This window comes from Diceros bicornis, chromosome X (genome assembly GCF_020826845.1).
Source record: "Diceros bicornis minor isolate mBicDic1 chromosome X, mDicBic1.mat.cur, whole genome shotgun sequence".
Taxonomy (NCBI): Eukaryota; Metazoa; Chordata; class Mammalia; order Perissodactyla; family Rhinocerotidae; genus Diceros; species Diceros bicornis.
In genome coordinates this window covers 133,175,935-133,198,879 of record NC_080781.1, presented here as the reverse complement: position 1 = coordinate 133,198,879, position 22,945 = coordinate 133,175,935, and the positions used below count along the sequence as shown (strand labels likewise).

At 40.2% G+C, this 22,945-nt stretch overlaps 1 protein-coding gene across 4 annotated transcripts in view; it reads right to left on the bottom strand.

The window, feature by feature from the left end:
• AFF2 (ALF transcription elongation factor 2) overlaps window positions 1-22,945 on the bottom strand; it is a 470,917-nt gene that overhangs the window by 167,158 nt on the left and 280,814 nt on the right. For all 4 annotated transcript variants that reach the window (XM_058534870.1, XM_058534867.1, XM_058534866.1 and 1 more), the window contains exon 4: window positions 14,773-14,817. In XM_058534870.1, coding sequence (XP_058390853.1) covers window positions 14,773-14,817 — 45 coding nt within the window. The remainder of the gene's footprint in view (window positions 1-14,772; window positions 14,818-22,945) is intronic.

Genomic DNA, 22,945 nt, shown 5'->3' with positions numbered 1-22,945 from the left:
ACTGGGTGTAATAGGCTGTGCTGGGGGATCCTGGGTTAAAAAGCAGGAAAGAAGCTGCAGAGTTTTAGGGTGGACAAGCTCCTTGGGTCTCCTCCATTCCCTACAGATACTGAGAAGTTGGAAAGGAACTGAATAAAAGATGGTGAGAGGCCCAGACAGCCAGGATGCTTTCATCTGCCTTAGTTTTAGACGGGCCTTAGTTCTTTATTTTGTGATTTGGCAATTTCTAATTAACATGTTGCCGGGGAGAGCTGGATGAGTCTGTTTGTGTTAGCGTGTTCATCCCAGGAATGGAGGACTTTGGAGGAATGCTCTGTTTTGACACAACCTTTGTTGTGAGGCTGAGAGTGTTTAATGGAAGCAACATACAGGCTTTGATCCACAAAAAGATCTGGAAAACTCACTCTGGAAGAGACAACACATCTCATGGAAGCTTCTTTCTTATGACCACAATGATAATAAGCACAGTGAATGGACTCAAATCAGCCCCTTTAACATTATTCGAGATTCAAATCATCTCTTCTCTCTCTGATTATAGTAGCATATGGGGCCCTACCTTTGCCTTTAATCAATGCCTTGTTTAAAGTGATAATGCCAACATTATTGTACTCTGAGGAGCAATATCAAAAATAGGGTAGAGCAGTGGTATTAAATAATAATTGGCAATGGAGAAACTTAGCACAAAATTTGATGCTAAATACCTTATTTGGAGAAATAAGAAATGGAGTCATTATAATGCCTAATATTTGTATACCATTCTACTCACTAAACACTATTATCTGCTTATTAACTTACAATATCTTCACGGAAAATCAAATCATTATTTTACCGTGGGTGGAAGTAACACTATGAGATCATTTTCTCTAACCATTCCTCTACAAATTTAAGTCATTCAACAAACACGGTGCACCTACTCAATGCACTTTTTCTACACCTACACTTGTCACCTTTTTGTACACGTGTGTGTGGGAGGGGGGAGGGGGAGGCTTCTGGGCTAGGCCAAAGAAACAGAAAGAGGAGTTTGACACGGACTGTGCTCCAAGGGACCTCACATTATGCCATGAGATGCAGCCCCCCCAACACACAAAGGCGACAAGTGTAGATGTATAAAGTGCTAAGGGGACCCAGAAGAAGGAAAGAGAGAGATTCAGCTCATTTGGACAGTGTTAGGGCTTCGGAGAAGAAGCGCTCTCTGTGTCGGCTCTCACATGGTGTGAACAGGAGTTCTCCAGGCAGACAAGAGTAGATGCGGTTCCAGGCAGAGGGAGGCGCCAACACACAGAGGTGGCGGTGCAGGTGTGTGGGGCATATTTGAGGAAAGGAAAGAAGTCTGTGGAAGATGGAGAAAAGGGCACATAGCCAGGAAAAGTGGCAAGAGATGAGGTAGCCAGCCAGGAGTGATGGCACACAGGAAGGGCCCTGACTGCCAAGATAAGGATTTTGGAGTTTCTCCTCTAGGGGCTGGGGAAGCACAGTACCTCTGCTTGAATACTTTTGGTGACAGAGACCTCACCTCCCTTCTATCCTTTGACAGATCCACCAGTTAGAACAGGGAAGAGAGGAAGGATCTAATATTTATTGAGTGTTCCAAGCACTATTCTAGGGGCTTCACATACATCAGCTCATTCAATCCTCCCACTAATCCTGAAAATTAGGCAATATTAACCCAATTTTGTAAATGAGATCCAGAATGGTTAAGTTACCCAAGAACGTTCATCTGGTGAGAAGAGCCAAGCTCTATTTCCTTAACCATGATGTCTCCCTGGAACATTCTTCCTTTTATTGCTCAAATATTTATCCCTCTGTAACTGCCCTACAGGGGTGGCGTTCCACCATTTGGGGACTTCTAGCCTAAATCCAGCCTCTGAGCCTCACTTCCACATGGTAAGTCCTTCAGGCAGCCATGGTCTGCTCCTTCCTCTAGTTCAATCTTCAGCCATTCTAATTTTGACTCCACTCACTATCCTGCTTACTCTTTGCTGAGTGCATTTCAGTTCAGCAGCATCCCTCTTAACACTTTTTATGAAAGTAATATAAAGTATAAAAATTGAGAAAATTTAGAAAAGAAAAAAAACACCCATAATTCTGTCGCTCTAACAAAATAAGAACTATTATTTCAGAATATTTTCCTTTAGTTTCTTTTTATTCATATTTTTACATAGCTATAAAAATTAAGCACATAAAATGTTATATTCTGGTTATTCCACTTCACATTATATCATAAGTTTTTTTCCATGTCGCTACATCATCTTCAAACCATCCTTTTAATGACCGATTATTTTTCTGAGTGTATAAATCAGAATTTGCTTAACTATTCCCCTATTGTTGGATATAGAGTAGCTTTTTTTGCTATTACAAATAATGTTGTAATGAATAATTTTGTTCATATAGTTTTTCTAGGGGTTTGGATTTCTTCCATAGCATGGACTCTTCAAAGTGGAATGACAGATTATCAATGTCCCTCTAAAAACAGGGTGGTGGGAGCCGGCCTGGTGGTGTAGTGGTTAAGTCCCCGTTCTCCACTTCAGTGGCCTGGGGTTCACAAGTTCTGATCCCGGGCACGGACCTATGCACTGCTTGTCAAGCCATGCTGTGGCAGGCGTCCGACATATAAAGGAGAGGAAGATGGGCACAGATGTTAGCCCAGGGTCAATCTTCCTCAGCAAAAAGAGGAGGATTGGCAATAGATGTCAACTCAGGGCTAATCTTCCTCACCAAAAAAATAAAATAATAAAATAAATGAAATAAAAACAGGGTGGCCAACCTAAAAAAATGGAGAGGCACACTGTGTTCATGAATTGAAAAATGCAGCAAGGTACAAGTGTCAATTCTCCCCAAATTGATCTATAGATGTAATGTAATACTAACCAGCATTCAAGCAGGAGTCTTTGTAAATATAGATAACATGTTTCTAAAAGTCATATGGAAAGGAAAGGGAACTAGAATAGCCAAACAATTTTAGAAAAAGAACAAAGTTGGAGGATTCACATTATCCTATTTTAAGACTTACTATAAAGCTACAGTATTCAAGACGTTATGGTATTGGTGAAAGGACAAGGACATGGACCAATGGAACAGACTACAGAGGCCAGAAATAGACCCACATAAATAAAGTCAACCTACATTTTATAAAAATGCAAAATAAATTCAATAGAGAAAGATAGTCTTTTCAACAAATGAAGGAACACAATGAACCTTCACCTACAATAAAGCTTCAACCTACACCTCACACCATATACCCAAATTAATTCAAAACGAATCAAAGACCTAAATGTAAAACATAAAACTATAAAGTTCAAAACAAAACATAGGAGAAAATTTTTATGACCTTAGGTTAGACAACAAGTTCTTAGACTTGACCCAAAATCACAATCCATAAAAGGAAAAAATGATAAATTTGACTTCATCGAATAAAAGACTTTTGCTCTCAGAAGGACACCATCTAGGAAGTGAAAACAATCCAAGCCACAGTCTGGGAGAAAATATTTGCAAATTACATATCTGAGCAAAGATTTATACCCAGTATATATAAAGAACTCTCAAAATTCAGCAATAAGGTAACAAATAACCTGATTTTAAAAATGGGCAAAAGATTTTAATGGACATTTCGTCAAAGAAGATACACAAAAATGAAAATAAGCATATGAAAAAATGCTCAACATCACTAGCCATTTGGGAAATGCAATTTAAAACCACAATGATATACCACTACACACCTATTAGAAAGGCTTAAATAAAAAATATCAATAAGATCAAGTGCTAGCAAGGATCTGAACAACTGGGTCTTTCATATATTGCTGGTGTGAATGCAAAATGGTACAGCCACTCTGGAAAACAATTCAGCACTTTTTTAATAAGGTTAAACATACACTTGACCCAGCAATCCCACTCCTAGGTATATACCCCAGATAAGTGAAAACATATTGTTCACACAAAAATCTGTACATGATTATTCATAGCAACATTATTCATAATCACCAAAAAGCTAGAAAGAACCCAAAGGTTCTTCAATGGGTGAATGGATAAACAAATTGTGGTACATCCATGTAATGGAATGTTACTCAGCAATAGAAAGGAATAAATTATTGCTACATGCAACGACCTGAATAGATTTCAAAGGCATATGCTGAGTGAAAGAATCAGTATGGAAAGATCACACACTGTATGATTCTGTTGATATGACATTCTGGAAAAGGTAACACTGTAGGGACAGAGAACAGATCAGTGGTTGCTATGGGCTGAGGGTGGGGAGGAGAGTCTGACTGCAGAAGGGTAATATGAGGGAATACTTTGGGATATTGGATTGTTTTGCATTCTGTTAAAGGTAGAGATTACAGGAATCTATGCATATGTTAAAACTCATAGAACTATAACTAAAAAAAGTAAATAAATAAATCTTACTGAATGTACTTTTTTAAAACTGTGCCGGCCAGAAATCGATACCACAAGCCAAGTGTGGTCTAAGTAAAACAGAGCAAGAGGGATTCTATCCCCTTCGTAGTTCTAGGTGTTCTAGACCAGGAGTCAGCAAACTTAATCTCACAGGCCAAATCTGGCTCGCTGCTTGTTTTTTTAAATAAAGTTTTATTGGAACATAGTCTCAAGCATTCTTTAACATATTGTCTATGGATGCTTTCATGCTAAAACAACAGAGTTCTGACAGAGACCAAATGGCCTCAGAAGACAAATATATTTACAATCTAGCCCTTTACAGGAAAAGTTTGCCAATCCCTGCTCTAGATATTTGTCTTCTACTAATATATTTTTGGGAAGCAATGTATGTTATTGCTAAACTTTTTCTTGTCTACTCTAAACATGGGTGGACTCAAATGCACTACCATATAGTTATATTCCTATGAAACTTCATTTTATTAGATTCGATCCATCTGGTAAGCTGTTTTCCTGATTCTGACACATGGTGGTATTAGCAATCCCTTCTAGCTTCGTTGTTATCCACTGGGTCAGGGGCTGAGCCCTGCAGTAATCACTTAAAACCTACTTCTTCTGCCTCGTACCCTCATGGTGAAAGGCAGAATGCACAATGGTTAACAGCATGGACTCTGAAGCCAGACTGCCTGTGTTGAGATCCTGGCTCTGGCTCTGGTTAGCTGTTGAACTTGGAAAGTCACTTAAACTCAAAGTACTTCCATTTCATTATCTGTATTGGGGGAATGATAATAGTACTTGCTTCCTATCACTGGTATGGTGATTATATGAGTTACTACATATGTAATCCTTAGAACAGTGCCAGGTGCAAAATCTTGCTATGTAACTGATATTATTAGTGTGTACACTCAACTCAGGCCAACCTGAGTTCCAATCCTGTTTCAACTGCTTTGTAGTTGTATGATTATATGACTTGGGCAATTTATTCAACCCCTTGAGGCCTCCAGGCTGCCCTTGACTCATTAGTCAGTGGTCTCTGGGTAATGAACTAAGCACTGCTGGAGAAAATTACACAATCTACAGACTGGAACCAGTATAAATTTTATGTCTTCAATATCACCTGGCTTCTTGACATTGCCTCATAATCTTAGTGTATTCCTTAGAGAGCCCTCTCTCTCCCTTTCAACGACTATTTCAAACCTTCTCTAATCTCCTCAAACCTCTGAATTTTCCCCTGAATGCCTCCTACCCCTGCCGGCTCATTAGGAAACTAGTGCTGGAAATTAAAAAAAAAATAAAATTCTCCCATATTTACTTCTAATATTTTAGCTTTTTGTTTTTAATCTTTAACACATCTGGAAATAATATTGTTGTATGGTGTGAGGTAAAGATCCAAGATTAACTTAGGGAGAATAGAAATATTTGTGATATCATCTTCCTATCCAAGAATGGTATGCCTTTCCACATGTTTAAATATTCTTTGGCATCTCTAGTAGTGATTTAGTGTGTTCATATAATTCTGGCACATTTCTTGTTAAATGAATTAATAAGATATAAATGGAGTCTTTTTGCCCATTATATCTTACAGTTGGTTACTTTACATATAAAGATTAATTCTATATATTTATTTTGCACATTGAAACTTTGCTGAATTGCTGTATTGTTCATAATAGTGTTTTTGGTTAATTTTCTTGGGGTTTTTAGGAAGACAATATATATATAATCTACAAAGAATAATTACCTTACACATTCTCTCCATTTCAATACCTCTTATTTCTTTAGTTTGTTTAATTGCCTTGGCTAACCTCCAGAGTAATATTAAATAATAATGGCAATAAAGAACATATAGTCTTTTTTCTTGACCATAATGGGAATGCTTCTAGAGTTTCCCTCTGAAGTATGACACCGGTTTTTGAGTTGAGATGGATATATTTTATTGCATTAAGGATGTTTCCATCTATTTCTATTGGATGTTTCCATCTATTTCTATTTTATCAAGAATGAATGTTGAGTTTTGTCAAGTGTCTTTTAGTAGCTATGAAGATGATTCTGTAGTTTTTTCTTTCTTATTCTATTCATAAAAGGCATTATATTAATGGATTTCTTAACATTTACCCAGCTTCACATTCCTGGAATAAAACTCAGTCATGGTGCATATCCTTTAAAGTTCTGCCTGATTCTGTTAGTATTTCATTGTAGAAATTTGCATGATTATTCATGTTATATTATTCCATAATTTTATTTTTTGTGTGCTGTTTTTGTCAGATTTTGGATCAATATTATGTGCCAGTTTGGGTTTTCTAAAAAAATACTTTGCAAATTTTTCTTCTTTTTCTATGTTCTGGAATAGTTGAGCTGTATTATTCCTCAATGGTTTGGTTGAATTTCTCCATGAAATATCATCTGGGACTGATTATTTCATTAATGGGTGGGACCAGTCTCCATTTCATTGATGGTGATAAGTCTGTTTAGATTTTCCCTCTTCTGGAATCAGTTTCAGTTAATTATATTTCACTACAAAAGTTGTCCATCTCATCTAGATGCCTACATTTATCTGTACAGAGGTGAGTAGATTGCCACTTATGATTATTTTAATTTTCTCTGTATCTGAGAGGTTGCTTCTCTTTATTATTCCTCATTTTTTTGTATTTTTTTTTTATCTTTTTTTTCTTGATAAGGTTACCTAACAAATTATCTGTTTATTGCTGTTACTCTTTTATTTAGGAAAAAAGAGATCTTAAATGTGCTAATTCTAATGATTTTCTGTTCATAATTTATTACTTTGCAGTTCTTGATTTATCTACTTTTTAAATAGCATCTTTAAGCTCTTGTATCACTGTTTGGCTAATGTTTTTTCGATAACATTGCTTCATTTTTTAACAATTCATGCCACTATGTTGGTCATAGCTTTAATTTATTCCGTAGCGACATTTTTTTCTGCTACATTTTTTGTATGCTTTTTTTTTTGTATTTTTGCTTTTATAGTGATTCCTTTTTTGATTATTACTAATTTTATACTGATAAGAGTTCTTCCTGGACAGTTATTTGCAGGATGTTTTTGTGGCAATGGAGGCTACGGCTTAATCCCAGACAAGCAGGAATTCTCTTCTGAACACCAGGGTGTGTGACTGAATGCTTTGGCCTTTACTTCTGTCTTATCAAGAGACATCAGCCCTGCAGGCTGCTCACACAGCAGCGTCTTACTCTTCCACCTTGCCTCAGCCACAAAGTACTTTCCACAAATGCGGATTAGTTATGTAATTTCTCAATCAATCCTGCCTTTCCCACTTCTCAAGATATGTATATCCCAGACTTGGACCATGGAAGCTGCCATCACAAACCTTCACACCCATTCCCATTATTCCAATGTTTTTGCTTTTCACGGTGTGCCGCTTATCCTGAAACTCAGTGCTTCATCAGCTATGCCCCAGATCCATGACCGTGGAAACCACCTCTTGGATTTTTCCCTGTTTGACCTTCACAAGAAAAATTGTGATTTAGGCCTATGGATGTCTTTTGGTTAGATCAATTAGGGAGTTTATTATTCTTTTTCTCATTCTCCATAATGCTTTTGGTGAATAACAAGAGAAGGTGATTAACAAGGCTTGCTTCATCCTTTCATTTCAAAACTGGAAGATGTCTGCCAAATTGATTCTGAGAAGCCACTTTCTCGATGTGTTTTCCAGGGACACTAGTTTTCCCTTTACACAGATGCAAATGGAATGGTCAATTTGCTTGCATTACCTTTTTCTTCCCCAACCCAATCCCGCTAGCATAGCCAGGACAAAAAGGCTGGTTCTCAAACACCAGTTGCAAGCTATTACTTCACTCAGATAAGCCTAGACTGCTTTTTGGCAAACCAAAACCAATACATTGTTTCATTACCCTCTCTGTACACCCAAGATACAGAAAGCAGGTGTAAATTCTACATGTGGCTTAAATTCTCACCTGCTTTCATTCAATTCAATAGAAAACAATGAATCACCATATTCACAAAAAGAAACAGGCTGACAAGAAAACAGACTTATTTTTATAGCACACCTAAGATATATAGGGACTCATATATTTACTCAGCTATTTGAAAGGGGCTACTCTTGCTCACTCCCTGGACAGCTAAATGCTGAGTTGCTAAGTTACTGGTATTTGACATCATCTCTTCCCTGACATGTCCCATGTTTGACAGGTGCCCATGATTCACTGGGCCAGTCACCTCGTTACTCACATTACTCATTTTCTCAATGACGTCTGTATAATCATTTAGAATTCACATCATATACTAGCTGCGAACCCCCAGATTCCGCATGAAAATATTTAAACGGCTTGACAGGCTGTAAGTGCATTTGGAAGCACACTGGATGGTTTACCTACAATGTTCACGTAATAGTTGTTATAACTAAATTTAGCATCTTTCTTCTGGGTTGGTTTGTGTTTGAGAAAAGAGGAAATGATTACTGGGAGGCAAATAATGGGTAATATCTCTTATGGACTAATTTGGTTCCATGAATAGCTCACCTCACATATGTATGCTACGTATTAAGTCCATTAGTGCTTTGAATTAGCTTCAGAAAAGGTAATACTCCACCTAATTTACCCAGTCAAGGGTATTTTCACCTGCTGACAAATTTACATATTTCCCAATGTCATTAGGTAAGAGCTACTCATCAGAATAGCAGAGGGTGCAATCATTAATTAGTTCATTTATTTGACTCCATCAATGCTAACATTAATTATAGTCTAAATTATATTTAGCAATTGTTGTCTTTCTTGGATGGAACACTATATTACTACTTCAAGAAACTATAATTTTAAAAGTCCACACTAGAATAAGATAGATGCTTTTTGAAACATTCCAGAAGGATTAGTATTTAAGACAGTTATATAGAAAATCGTTTGCACGTTTCCAATTTGAACATTATTTAGACATTAATTTGGCAGGATATAAAATCAATTGCCTAATTATTGGTTAAATTTATCAAAGAAATTCTACTGAAAGGTGCTTGATTATGGCTGCATAGTTATGATAATATAATCAAATTTCTTTTCAGACATAATTGTCTGACCAATTTTGTTCTCTGATCCATATTTTTCTCACTCTTAAGATGCGCTTTTCATTTGTTTCCTCTTTAAAAGTAAAAAATAGCAAGTACTGTACATGGTCGTCCTGTAATTATTTGGTAAGTCCTTTCCACACTAAAACTGTAAACTTAAACACAGACCTAATAAGTAGAACTGCCATAATTTAGAATGCTGTAAACACAGATCATGCTGTAATCAAAAAGGGGTGCCCATACCGGTGTTTACCAACCTGATCCATATGGCAGGGAGAAATCTGTAAAATGATACAGTTTATCAAATCAAGTTCCCTAAATCCTAGCTAGCAAATTCAGCATCCCTCATAAACATTGAATTACCCTTACAGATGTTTGTCTATGAAATTATCAACTACTAGGTACTTTGCTAGGAAACACAATCTGTTCAGCGTCAAATCAAAGAGAAGCGCTATATCTGCATTTGTGACTCTAGAAAGGATTTAATTGATAGTTTGTTGATATTTTTAAGTAAATTCGTCCTAGAAACAAATAAATCATGCGACTGCAGAACAAATAATCACTGAACATCCGTCTTTAGCTCGTAGCATTTAGTGCATGCTGCTCTCGTTGGCTTAACTCTTCCAGAAATGATTACTCTAGGACTCATAAAACCCCGTGGAGCTCAGGAAAGAAGCTGCTGCTGCTGCCCACATTATTACATACGAGCAGCTTAGGAATCCCTCATATGATAGATGAATTGTAACTGCAAAGCGCCATCACTGGGGCCAGAGTTGTTATTATTTTTCATTTCTGTTTGTACTTGAGAGTAGCTTGACTCTAAAGAAAAAATGGCATGCTGACACAGGCTGGGCTGCACTGTGGAGATAGCTGCCTTGAAGTTTCTGATTTGTAAAATTTATAATAAGTAATAATATACTTGACAAGTAGCAAAGACATCTGAATTTATGCAGCTTGTTTAGTAGGATAAGGGCAGTTGGTGCGAAGGTGTTGTAGGCTGGGGAATTCTGGCTTATTGGAAAAACTACTTGAAATTATTTTGGCATAATTGAATTGGTACAAATTAAGGAAAAAACAGAAGCTGAAATGAATCGTTGGTTGATGCAATTATAATGTTAATCATGAAGTAGACTGGAGCTTGTGAAGTAAGGATGGATTCAGGGAAGCCAACAGGAACAGGAGGAATGGACAGCAGGACGGCTGTCAGAGACCTGGGGGCAAATTTCTTCCTCTGTGGGTTTCACTCTTTCCTGTTATGTAAAATGTGACTAATAATACAATCTTTTAGGGTTGTTGTGACATGTAAATGACATAATGTGCTAAGTACTCTGCCTGGCATACATTAAGTGGCCCATTACTATTATTATTTCTTTTACTAGTATCAGTGATTTGTTATTTTTATTATTTTATTACTTGAAATGAGATTTGAAAATATTAAGAATGGCAGGAAGACAGAATTAATTCCTAAGACCTGCTCAAATTATGTTGGTTGGCTGATATTCTTAGTTAAAGTTGCTAGAAGTAACTCAGCCAGCATCAGAGGCATTGTTTTTTAAATCCAGAGACACTCACTGCAGGTTGGCGATAGGGTGGTTGACAGGCGTCGTGCAAAACGAAGAGCAGGTTCTATTTCTGCTTCTGCCATATACTAGCCTCACCCTTGGTTGCAGGTCATTTATGTCTCCAGGCCTCAATTTCCTGAAATAATAAGGGACTACCATGTTTCCTATGAAATAAGATAATGAGGTTCAAGTACTTTGAAAGGCAGTCACGTGCTACAGGGAAATAAGGTCGCCATATCAGGTCAAGTCAGCCCTGGAAGACCAGATGAGGTGGGCTACAGGATGCTGTGAGAACCAGGAGCTCAAAGAAAGAGAAGTGGAAGTGCTGGTCTGAAGGGAGCCGAGCCCATTATCAGAGAACGGTGAGAGGAACTTGCAAAGAAAGCCAACTGGTTTGAATTTGAACAGCGTTTGAAAAGAGAGGGGCAAAATAAAATGCATTAGGCAAAAGTATTTCCCTGGCCTGGGGACTGAGGGGCTGGGGGTGGGGAGAGGCTAGTTGTGCTGTACTTGGTTAATAAAAGAAGTCTGTCCCAAGGGGAGACGAGGGTTTGCACGTTTGCCTGTAGAGGGAAAAAAAGGGGAACTCGGGGAGGTGGGAGAGTGGGAGAGCAAAGAGACTATGTCCATGTTACACATGCAAATACTGTGCACACTTGAAAGATTCCTTCACTGCAAGGAGTGGTGGGCTGGAAGGGTGAGTGATGATCTCCTGCTTTCTAGCTGAAGAGCTTGCAAAGCCACACAGCTAGGAAGTGATGGAATGTCAGGAGCAACAGGAGGCTGGCTCTTCCTACCCCTGGGCTGGAGCTCCTTCCTCCGCACAGCTCCACTTCAGCAAGGGAGAGGAGATGACCGCACTCTGGACTCTGCTTAGCTTATAAAGCACTGAGAGGGTCAGAGAGAGGCGGAGAGAAGAAAGAGAAAAGGTACTTCGCCCCTAAGAAGGAGGTAGATGAGGAGGAAGGTGACAAACAGACTTACTGTGGAACCATCCGAGGGGCTCTAAGGCCCTCACACCAACAGGAACATGAACGTGTGATAACAAAAATGTCCAGCAAGTACTCTGTTGTGCCATGTGAGGTAGTCTATAAAAATTTAAGTATTAGTCATAAAATTTGGACATAAACTTCAGAAAGCTTATTTTTATTCTAAGCATGGGGAATGAAACATGTCACTCCTCAATAAAGGAAAGCCCACTCATTAATGGTGCTGCTGAAAAAAAAAAAAACAGAATTCTATACAATCTATAGCCCTTCAAAAAAAAAAAAACACGTTTCCCCAGATTCTCTTTCAAGAACAACGGAAGGACTTTTGTTATTTTCTCAAAGGGTGCTATCTTTTATGAGCTTATTAAGGCAACCTGCTTCTTTTCTTTCCATGTTTAAGTGACATTCTGTTGTTTTTCTAAGTGGCTCCTCCAGCAGACTGGAGTACCCAGCGTCTAACAGGTGTTCACCACGCGCCCCTCATTAGTCACCATGTGAACCACCTAGGCACGAGGGCCAGGCTGCTGCTAAGTAGAGAATTCCAATTTTGACAAATTAGGGAGTGATTTTGAAATGGGTCTGGCATTCCTTTGGGAGTTAAGAAAGGACCAGTGACTTCATTTGGAAAAGCAAGACTACTGTGGAGACTAGAGTAAGAAGTTTCTGTCAGTGTTACCTTTCCGTAAGGAAGGCAGCCAACACGCTAGCAAAGATTTGGTGTATTTGGTGTATCTGACCTATCTCCACCCAATGGAACGAGCAAGCGGCTGGGTTTCCAGGGTCATCACACTTGTGAATTTCACAACAGTCGCCCACCCTCCACCCCAACCCTTGGATTCCGGGGAGAGATGACTGAGGGGTTCCTGGGCTCTTGTCTTACAAAAGTAGCCAGTATATCCCTAATTCAGAGTCTCATCTCTTAATACTCAATAACAATGTTCTTGGGCTGAAAAAGGTGCACAAATATCCACAACAGGTGAAATCAGGTGGCCAGTCAACTCAGTGGTAAACAGCTTTCTGCTCTTTATTATTCCTTTAGCTGCATTTTCACAGGGTTTGCTTCGAACACTGGGCTGCTAAGAAGGCACTTACTGGGGTAGTCTCAAGGGGAGTCGGGGTAACTTTGCCAAGTGAGGAAAGGGGGTGCAGAATTTTCACTGGCACACAGGTTGTTTTCTTTCCCCAATGGAAAGCCTGCATGGTTTTCTCATGGCCACACTGATCATCATTTATCATAATAATGAGCATTTATACACCACTTGGCAGCTTATAAGAGAATTAGGACAGGTATTGTTGTCCTCTTTTACAGACAAGGAAGGGAGATTCAGAAATATGAATTCATCTGTCCAAACCACAGAAGTGACAAATGGTAGAGCTGGGACTAGAACTCACTCCCATTACTCCTATTCTTCATATACAGTCACGCACCGCATAACGATGTTTCAGTAAATGACCAGGTTGCATATACGATGGTGGTCCCACAAGATTAGTGCCATATAGCCTAGGTGTGTAGTAGGCTGTACCATCTAGGCTTGTGTAAGTACAGTCTATGATGTTCACATGACAAAATCACCTAACAACGCATTTCTCAGAATGTGTCCCCGTCGTTAAGCAACATATGACTGTACCATATTTCCTTATGATGCCAACAGCCAGATAGAGGAAATACATTTTTCTGGCTGGGCTTTGGCTTTTCCTTTCGCTTTCATTGTTTACTTTGGGAGAGGTTATTGCCACCTTTTACAGCTTTCTGCTGCCTCTGTCCCATTCTCATGCACAAATTCACTCCCATTAGTAACATTTCCCCCCAACTTACAATCATTCTCAAGTCTCTCCTCCCCTCCTCCCATCCATCCTCCCACATCCCCCCTTCCCCCCCATTATAGGCCACAATCTCCATAACCATGTGCTATCAACAATGTAGCTAGAAGCAGCAGTGAAGTTGACTTGAGATTATCAAGAGCAGAAAGGCAAAGATTTAGGGTAGGATGCCTGAACAGGGAAAGTTTCCTAAGGAAGGTTGGTGAGTCTCTGTCCAGACCTCAAAAGAAAGACTCAGAAGGATATGAGAATGGGATTGAAGCTTGGTGAGGTTAGGAGATCAAAGGAATTTAACACTTGCCATTTTAAGCCAAATGTGGAAAATGACCCTTTGTCTAGCATCTTACATAAAACTAAAACTAAAAAGGAAGAAACAGATATCACATTTTATTTATTTGAGCAAATAAATGAGATAATTTACTATATTTTCTGGGGGCATCAAGGGGTAGTGGAAAGAGCACGGCCTTTGAAGCTGGACGGGCGTGGATTTAAATCCCAGCACTGATACCTAACTGGCTTTGTGAACTTCGGCAAGCCACTTGAACTTCTCTGAGCCTCTGATTCTCTGTCTATATAAGGGGAAGAAAAAAATCCACGTCTAGGATTATCGTGAAGTTGAGATGAAGAGAGGTATATAAAAGCACCTTAGCCTGGTAGTGAATGCATCTTAAGTCTCCACCAGCACCTTCTATTTTAAGTTCCCTCTAAGGCCCTAGGAAAGGCCTCAGCACCCTGAGCCTTGGGACCACTGAGGAGATAGCAAATTGGCCCCCATGACATGATATGAGAATGGGGAGATGACAGGTAAGAAACAAGACAAGAAGTATAAGCAGAAGGGTTTTGAAGTGAAATGTGAGGATTGCCCATCATGATACTCCCGGAAACAGAACAGTAATTACTTTAAACAGCTTAAGCAGACAGATTGCTTCATTATTAAAAGGCACAGAAATAAAGGTTTAAACTCACCCGCAAGATTTCTTCAACACAGCTTGGATCAGTGGGAAGGCTTACCTACAATAAAATAAACAAAAAAATTTAAGCACAATCTAGTTATTCTCAGAGAATTTTATTGTATAATATTTTACTCTGTAGGAAAAATTGTAAAGAAATAAACATAGCTATCAGTGTGTTTTTTTCCCTATTAAATACAAAGCAGTAAGTATCTAAAAATGGCAATTTTGTTTTACTTTAATGAAGTAGTAAGACCACAGTGCAAGGTGCAGAAAGAGAGTGACTTGTTCTATCACTGATTTGCTGGGCGATGCTGAGCTATCCTCCCCCTTCACCTGGGCTTCACTTTGCTCATGTGTCCAAAGAAGGAGCTTGACTTCCTGATCTTTAAAGTCTCCTCAACCCTCTGACATAATTTAGTGTATTATTCATAATCGCAGATTTTTAAAAGATGCAGCCTATATGAAACACTTCTATGATTAAGTTCTCTTTTAACTTAGGAGTCCAACCAGATGCCTACAATTCTTATCCAAAACACTAACGCTAAAACTCCTGTGTAAATTGCATTCTTGCTTTGGCACTTAGAAAAAATATCACAAATATACAAAGGGAATCCCATGAGCCTTCTTTCCCATGAGTGTGACACCTTCCCAATCAATCAAAATTCAAGCAACTAACAGAAATGTACTGAGGACTTACTCCATGTCTGGCACATGACCCTTTCCTCCAGGGCTCCCTAATGAGTGAAAGCAAGAAGCCAAACACCAAAGTGAGACACCAGCTATGAAGCAGTGCATGACTAGGGACTTGGGAGTGGTACAACCACCTGGGGAAAGGTCTCCCGGGCATGATGTCACCTATGCAGGTTATGCGCATCTCCCAAACATTCCTAACTCTCTCCTTCACACCTTCACCCTCTCGAGATTGCAAATTGATCACTTCCACTTCCCTCCAATTCTGGCTGTATGTTCCAGGTCTCTTACAAGGGCAATTAGGTCGTAGCCCACTATTACTCTGATAGATTGGAGTGTGAGCATAACTATACTTGGGAAAATGGGAAATAGAACATGGCATCAGTTTCTTTCAACCTTAGAAAAACGTGCTAGAATCATCAGCAAATCTTAAATTAGCATTCAAGTCGTTACTGTATATACATTAATTTCAAGCAATATTTATTGAATACCTTCTTCATGTAAGGGTCCCTGCTCCAAGAAGCATAAAATTCCTAGCAGGGGAGGCAGTCTGAGAACAAGTCACTAAATAATGAGGGGGCCATCCATCCTGGGTTATCTGGTACAGTTCCAGTTTACACCTGTCATCCTGGTGTAATTATTGACAGTGCCCCCTTTCACCCTCAAAAATGTCCCAGTTTGGATGTTAAATTATGTCGTCACCTTTCCAAAAACAATAATATTCTAATAGTGGTAGAAAGAACAGTAGAAGGAAAGGCTGAAAAAGTTGGCTGGGCATACATTGTAAAGAATCTTAAATATAGGTTTCTGATAGGGAACCATAGGTGGTTTGGCCCAGCACAGTTTGTTCATTCATTCATTCATTCATTCAACAAATATTTTTGGAGGACCAGGGACTGTGCCACCAGGATTGTGCTAGGTACAGATACAATGGGAAGCAAAAGGAGACACAGATTCCTCCCTCACGGAGTTTGCAGACTCAAGAAGAAGGCGGATATTAAGAATCACATAGTTAATGTATGGCAGTAACCGTGATAAGTGCCTCAAAGGAGACCATCCCATAGACACTAGTTCTGCAAAATGAAAGGTCCCATGTCCAAGTAAGTGTGGGAAATGCTGCAATCTATCCCCCTCTTGGAGTTCCATAATGCCAATTAAAGACTCGGAGACACCTTCTAGTTGGTTTAATGCAGCACGTTCCCAACTTTCTGGACCATTGAATTCTTGAGTTTTTAGTTTTCGTGTTTTTTTCTTCCCAATTAACAATTATCGCCATTCCATAGAATGAGTGTTTGCAGAACATACACTGGGAGATGCTGGTCTAACATATCACAGGATTACAAAACTGAACTCATTATTCTTAAAAGCAAATAAAATCTCATTCCATTGCCCAATGCTCCAGCAAGTATATTTTCCAAGACAACTCTTGAACTTCTAATAAATACCTTCCCCAAACACAAAGGTCAAAATGATTATAGCAAAGACTTAAATCTTCAATATCATTATTGCACTGTGTCGGTGTGGGCTGCCTGGGCTAAAAATATATGGCCCACTCTCGTGAAAAGGTCTTTGTTGTCCTTTTTCCGCACGAACACATAAATGTTAATTTTTAAATTAAAGAGGAAAAAAATATTAGCAATATGCAGACACAGCAAGAACACTTGCCTATGAGTCTAAAGAGTTGGGTGGGAGTCCTGGCCCTACCACTTGGGAACAGGACTTAGTAACTTTACCCCTCTGAGTTCCAGTTTTCCCAACTGTAAAATAAAATAGAATAAAATAAAATAACAACAATAATAATACTTGCTCCTTTCAAATCTCACAGGGTTTCTGTGAGCAGCAAATGAAACAAGTAATGTGAATGTGCTTTGTAACCCACAAAGCCCCACACAATGAGTCAGGTTATTCCCCTTGTCCTGTTGTTGCTTTATTATTAAGTCCAGGCTTCCAGTCTTTTCAAGGTAAGATCTGACTCACTCTTGCCAACTGCAAATATCATCTCTACACCTGGTATTATAAATATCCATTTCCTTATGGGGGAAATGCTATCAAAATAGAAAGAGTTGTGGACTCCGGGGCTTTGCAGCAAATCTAATAATGACTTATTGGGGTCGGAAGCATTCAGGATTGGGAAAAACTCTATAGACAAGAGCAGTCAAATAAATATGCATCCACACTGAGTGTTCAGATTTTTTTTCTTTTTAAAAAAATACTGGAATCCAGCATTCACATGGAGTCACTAGTCTTGTAAACTCATCTATCCCTGCCCCACAGCTGTTTTCACCACAAGACCACTACATTTGTGCCGCAAGTGCTTTTGAATTAACCAGCAAGCATTTCCTCTGCGCCTAGAACAGTGCTAGGCGTGGGGAGTTGGTGATACAAATAACTACGAGGAGACTTGGCCTCTTTCTCTCTGAGTTAAATGTCTAGATGGGACAGGAAAACAAACAATTAGAGACCCACTGGGACAGATAGACGTAAGGTAGTCGTGACAAGGGTAATAGGATCGTATTCATTGACCCGTTGCCTATTCATCAGTTCTCCCATTTATTTCTTTAGACAACAAATCCTGATTGAGCTCACACTGTGCTCAGGATGGTGCCAAAGGGGAGGATTTAAAAACACTGAAGACAAAATAATTTCCACCTTCAAGACTCCACGTAAATTGGGGAGACAAACATTTACACGGGAAACAGACAATACTGAACAGGAGGTCTGATTTAGGTGTCCGGGAGAGGGTACCTACCGGGTTCACAGACAGAGCCATGTCCGACAAAAACTCCCAGCTGCCAAGGTCCCCACTGTAGTCGTCACTCCATATGGGAGTGAGAGGCCAAGGATCTGACATGGCCGAGAAGTGGTGGGGCCACCTGAGGCCACTTCAGTCTCTGCGCCCCCTGCAGAGCCGCGCCGGGGTCACTCTGCACACTGGAAGAAAGCTGAACTAAGGCTGAGCCTTGGCCCCGAATTTTTCCCAGTTGCTCTCTCTGTTTCACACACACCCGTCTTGCAGTAGTTCTGGAGGAGTCGGACAGGTGTGAAAGGAGACTGAGGAAGAGAACTAGTGGTGACACTGGGATTAGAACTGCTGCCCGATGAGTTGCCAAGCTGCTGCTGAATTCCAGACCCACCTTCTCTTCTCTTTCAAGCCACTCTTGAGTATTCAGATAGTCTACAAAGCGCAAGTTAGCCACTCAGAGCTGCAGCGTCCTTTTGCATTCCCCCTCTCCGCCCCCTCCTCCTGGAGCAGAAAGCAAGCCACAAGCTGCACAGGGAAGCTGTGCTCTCACTCCTGGCCTCAGACGACCCTCTTGTGCTGGGCACGGATGTGGTCCTCTGAGGGGCAGGGAAGGCAGGCGCACGTCAGGCAGGTGGTGAGTTGACTGAGAGTCCTCACAAGTGCCTACCCTCTCTGCCTGTGACAATGCAGGCTGCCACCCCATGTGGCCACAGAGAGACCACGCACAAATCATCTGCCTGCTGATAAATACATATCTTAGGAGATAATCAGGGTACCTTTAAATCATCAAATATTCAATTAACTGCAGCAACAATAAATGAATTGCATAGGACGTTTTAATCATTCTGGAATTAATCAGTTTGGAGCGTACTTCTTGGCGATTAGGGTAATACAAGATATCAAAAATACCCTGATTGTGGCATTGAGAGACATAAGCAGCAGCTAGCACTAATAGAAAACACAGAGATTAATGTAAAACATTAAAAGAATAATGATCATCACATGGTTAACCCAGGGGAGCTCAATACATGCCTCTGAGTATATTATTATTAAGGGATTGCAAGGGAAGAGAGGTCATTTTTTTCCTAAAATCATCCTGAGGTTGTCCCACAATACCTGGCAATCAAAGCCCACTATTCTAGGCATTTTCCACCTTGACAAAGACTTTGCAAAGTGGAACTCAAAATTGGCAAGTTTAATTGTCACCAAATGCTTGGATTCCCCTAACAAGTGCAAGTGACACTGAGTGACACCCCACTAACACCAAATACCATGCTACCGGCCCAGTTACACAATATCCAGGACTGACATCGATGGCAGCTGCCAAACTAATTCTGCTTGTATTTTCATTAACAAATTGCGACATTTCTCCCCAGGATTGATTTACGGGACACAGAGCTCCCCTGACAGGGCATTGCTAATAAAATGAAAACTCAGGTTATGACATTGTACTACCAAATGAGTTTTCCATGTTTTAAAAAAGTTTAATCCCCGTCATCGGTCATTTGTAAAAACAAGGGGCAGCAGCCTCTGAAGTTCTTATTTGCATGCGCTTTGGGATCCCTTTATCTCCCCTCCCCATTCAGCGAGTCCCTGTTTTCCAATTTGGAAAACTACAAACCCAGTTCACATTAGGATCCTTCTGTCCCTTGCTTCCTGCCTCACCTTAACCTGTCCCTATTCTAGTTTGTATTCATGAGTCTATGATTAAACGGGAACAGTTAATATTACATAAGCTGCAGACAGAAGTCCTCAGATAATATAACTTTAATCAAAACAAAAAGGATTTCACAACAGCTACATGGTACAGCCAACCAGCTCATCTTCCAATTTCATTTTAATACAGCAAAAGTCCTAGGTGTCCAAAGAGTTGGTGTTTACTTTAAAATACTGCTTCTGGCCAATTTTTAAGGGAGTCACATGGTCAAAATACCCCATGTAAAACAAGTTAATATTCACCATTCCCTCTAAGAAAGGAAAGAACAAAAAGTAGAGCGTGAAGATTAAAGGAATTTAACACTTGCCATTTTAAGCCAAGTACGGAAAATGACTCTTTGTCTAGAATCTTACATGGAACTAAAACTAAAAAGGAAGAAACAGCAATCACATTTTACTTATTTGAGCAAATAAATGAGACAATTTACTATATTTTCTGGGGGCATCAAGGGGTGGTGGAAAGAGCACGGCCTTTGAAGCTGGACGGGCGTGGATTTAATCCCAGCGCTGATACCTAACTTGCTTTGTGAACTTGGGCAAGCCACTTGAACTTCCCTGAGCCTCTGATTCTCTGTCTATATGAGGGGAATAAAAAAATCCACGTCTAGGATTGTCGTGAAGTTGACATGAAGAGAGGTATATAAAAGTACCTTAGCCTGGTAGTGAATGCATCTTTTTTTGTGTGTGTGTGAGGAAGATCAGCCCTGAGCTAATATCCATGCTAATCCTCCTCTTTTTGCTGAGGAAGACCGGCTCTGACCTAACATCTATTGCCAATCCTCCTCCTTTTCTTCCCCTCAAAGCCCCAGTAGATAGTTGTACATCATAGTTGCACATCCTGCTAGTTGCTGTATGTGGGACGCGGCCTCAGCATGGCCGGAGAAGCAGTGCGTGGGTGCACGCCCGGGATCCGAATCCGGGCCGCCAGCAGCGGAGCGCGCGCACTTAACCGCTAAGCCACGGGGCCGGCCCGTCAATGCATCTTAAGTCTCCACCAGCACCTTCTATTTTAAGTTCCCTCTAAGGCCCTAGGAAAGGCATCAGCACCCTGAGCCTTGGGACCACTGAGGAGATAGTTTGGTGGCCTTGTGAATTGGCCCTCATGACATCTTGTGAATGTTGCTAATTATTAAATCTTACTCAGGGGCCCAGTGTATAAGGAGTCTCAGGCTGCTGCTCCGTCTGGTGACTTTCGCTGAAGGTAACAAAGGAGGCTGGAGATGGGACTTGAGGGGGTAAGACAACAGAGAGAGAAGGGGGAGCGGGGCAGGAGAGGTGGGGGAAGGGTGGGCAATATGCTTCATTATGAGGCCATCTCTTCCCTGATTACATTAGGAATGGGCAATGGCGGAATGCATATGCAGAAAGGCCCATCATCAGCTAAGAGTACCTAATAGCAGATGGAATTTCAAGTGAAGAGTACTTAATTCAGTGGATTCTGAATAGCCATTAGCTCACTGTTTATTTATCTGGTCTAATAACCAGCTTCTATAGAAGAGTAAGCTATAAATGGGGAGGGGGTTATAGTCTTAAAGGAAAATAAGGTACACATCTAGAAAGATCACCTTAAGAAACAAAGAGCATACCTGGAAGTGTCTGGCTGCCTGACCCACATTCTCCCCAGGAAGCCTCGCCTCTGGTCACCTGGGCTGGGCAGTGAGGTCATTCTGGCTGCTGCAGCTGCTGCCACTGCCCATACCCATGCCAAAGCTGTGTAGTCTCCGCTGGCCAGGTTCCCCAGGGCCAAGATCCCCTTCGTACACATTCTCCAGGCTTCTCACCTAGATTCCTTAATTCTGCTGCTCACACTCAAGCTGTACTCTCCTACTTCTCTCTGCCAGCTTCCTAGGCTATGACCCAACTTGCTTGCCCCTTCCTGCCTATGTTCTCAGCCTTCTGTCAGCTTTTGGTGCCAGCTCTATAACCCAGACACCTTCTAGCCACGCTCCTTTCCTTTTGAAATTCCTAGGCATGCATCTGACTCCTCAGGGCCCACGGGATACCCACTTCTCTCCTGTCCAAGTCCCAGCACCGCAACCGAGGACCATTTAAGATTAAAGTCTTGATTCCACTAAATCCCTACTTATTGCACTTCCATTAACGTTAATGGCTATCTTGTGTGCAAGCCCATAATCTCCTCTAGCAAAAGAGGATACTGTAAAAATACAGATGCACAAATTGGAGCGAAGTAAGGCAATTTCTGAACTCTATCAATAGCCACTGTTAACAAGGCTAACACGCGTGATCTAAATATACAAAAAAGACATATCAGGAAGCAAGTTCACTTTTGAATTATGTCAATTAAAGAGTGAGTGATACAGTCTTTAGAGTTTTCGTATCCTCCTGACCTGTCCATGATCACAGCAAACTCTCATACCATAGAGCAACTAAACAATTTCAAAGCAGTGACCTCACTTCCAGGTAACTATGATCTTATAAAGTAGTGAGGAGAAAAATATACTGACAGTCAGGAAACACTTCCATGTCCAAGCTCTCCCACCAATTAGCTGTGTGATTTGGTACAATTCACTTCCTCCCCCTCTAGCCTATACAACAAAGGCATGGGAATATATTACAAGTTCCCTGTGTTTTGTATTGCATATAACAGTACAAAAATAATAGGACATCTACATAAGATTACCAACTTTTTTAGTTTTTCAAGAAAAGACATTACAAAAACAATATCCAAAAGGTAAGCAAAGTGTAATCTCCAAATGAAGGACAGTTTCTTCTCAACATATGACAGCAAACTATACCAACATGAAAGACACTCACATATCATTGTTCTTAATGTTCTCATTTTGCCACAGAATAACAGCACCCTCACCTCGGACTGATTGCCAGGCAAAATGATCTCTCAGGTATCTTTTGGATTCTGTGATTTTATTCACTTTCTGTTTTATTTTATTATATTACATATATTTTATCCTATGGAATAGTCCACTTCTCAACATTTAATTCTCTATCTCCTATGCATGGATTATTTTCTCCGTGATCACTGATGCTAATTGCCAAATCCCAGGTACATTTCCTCTTC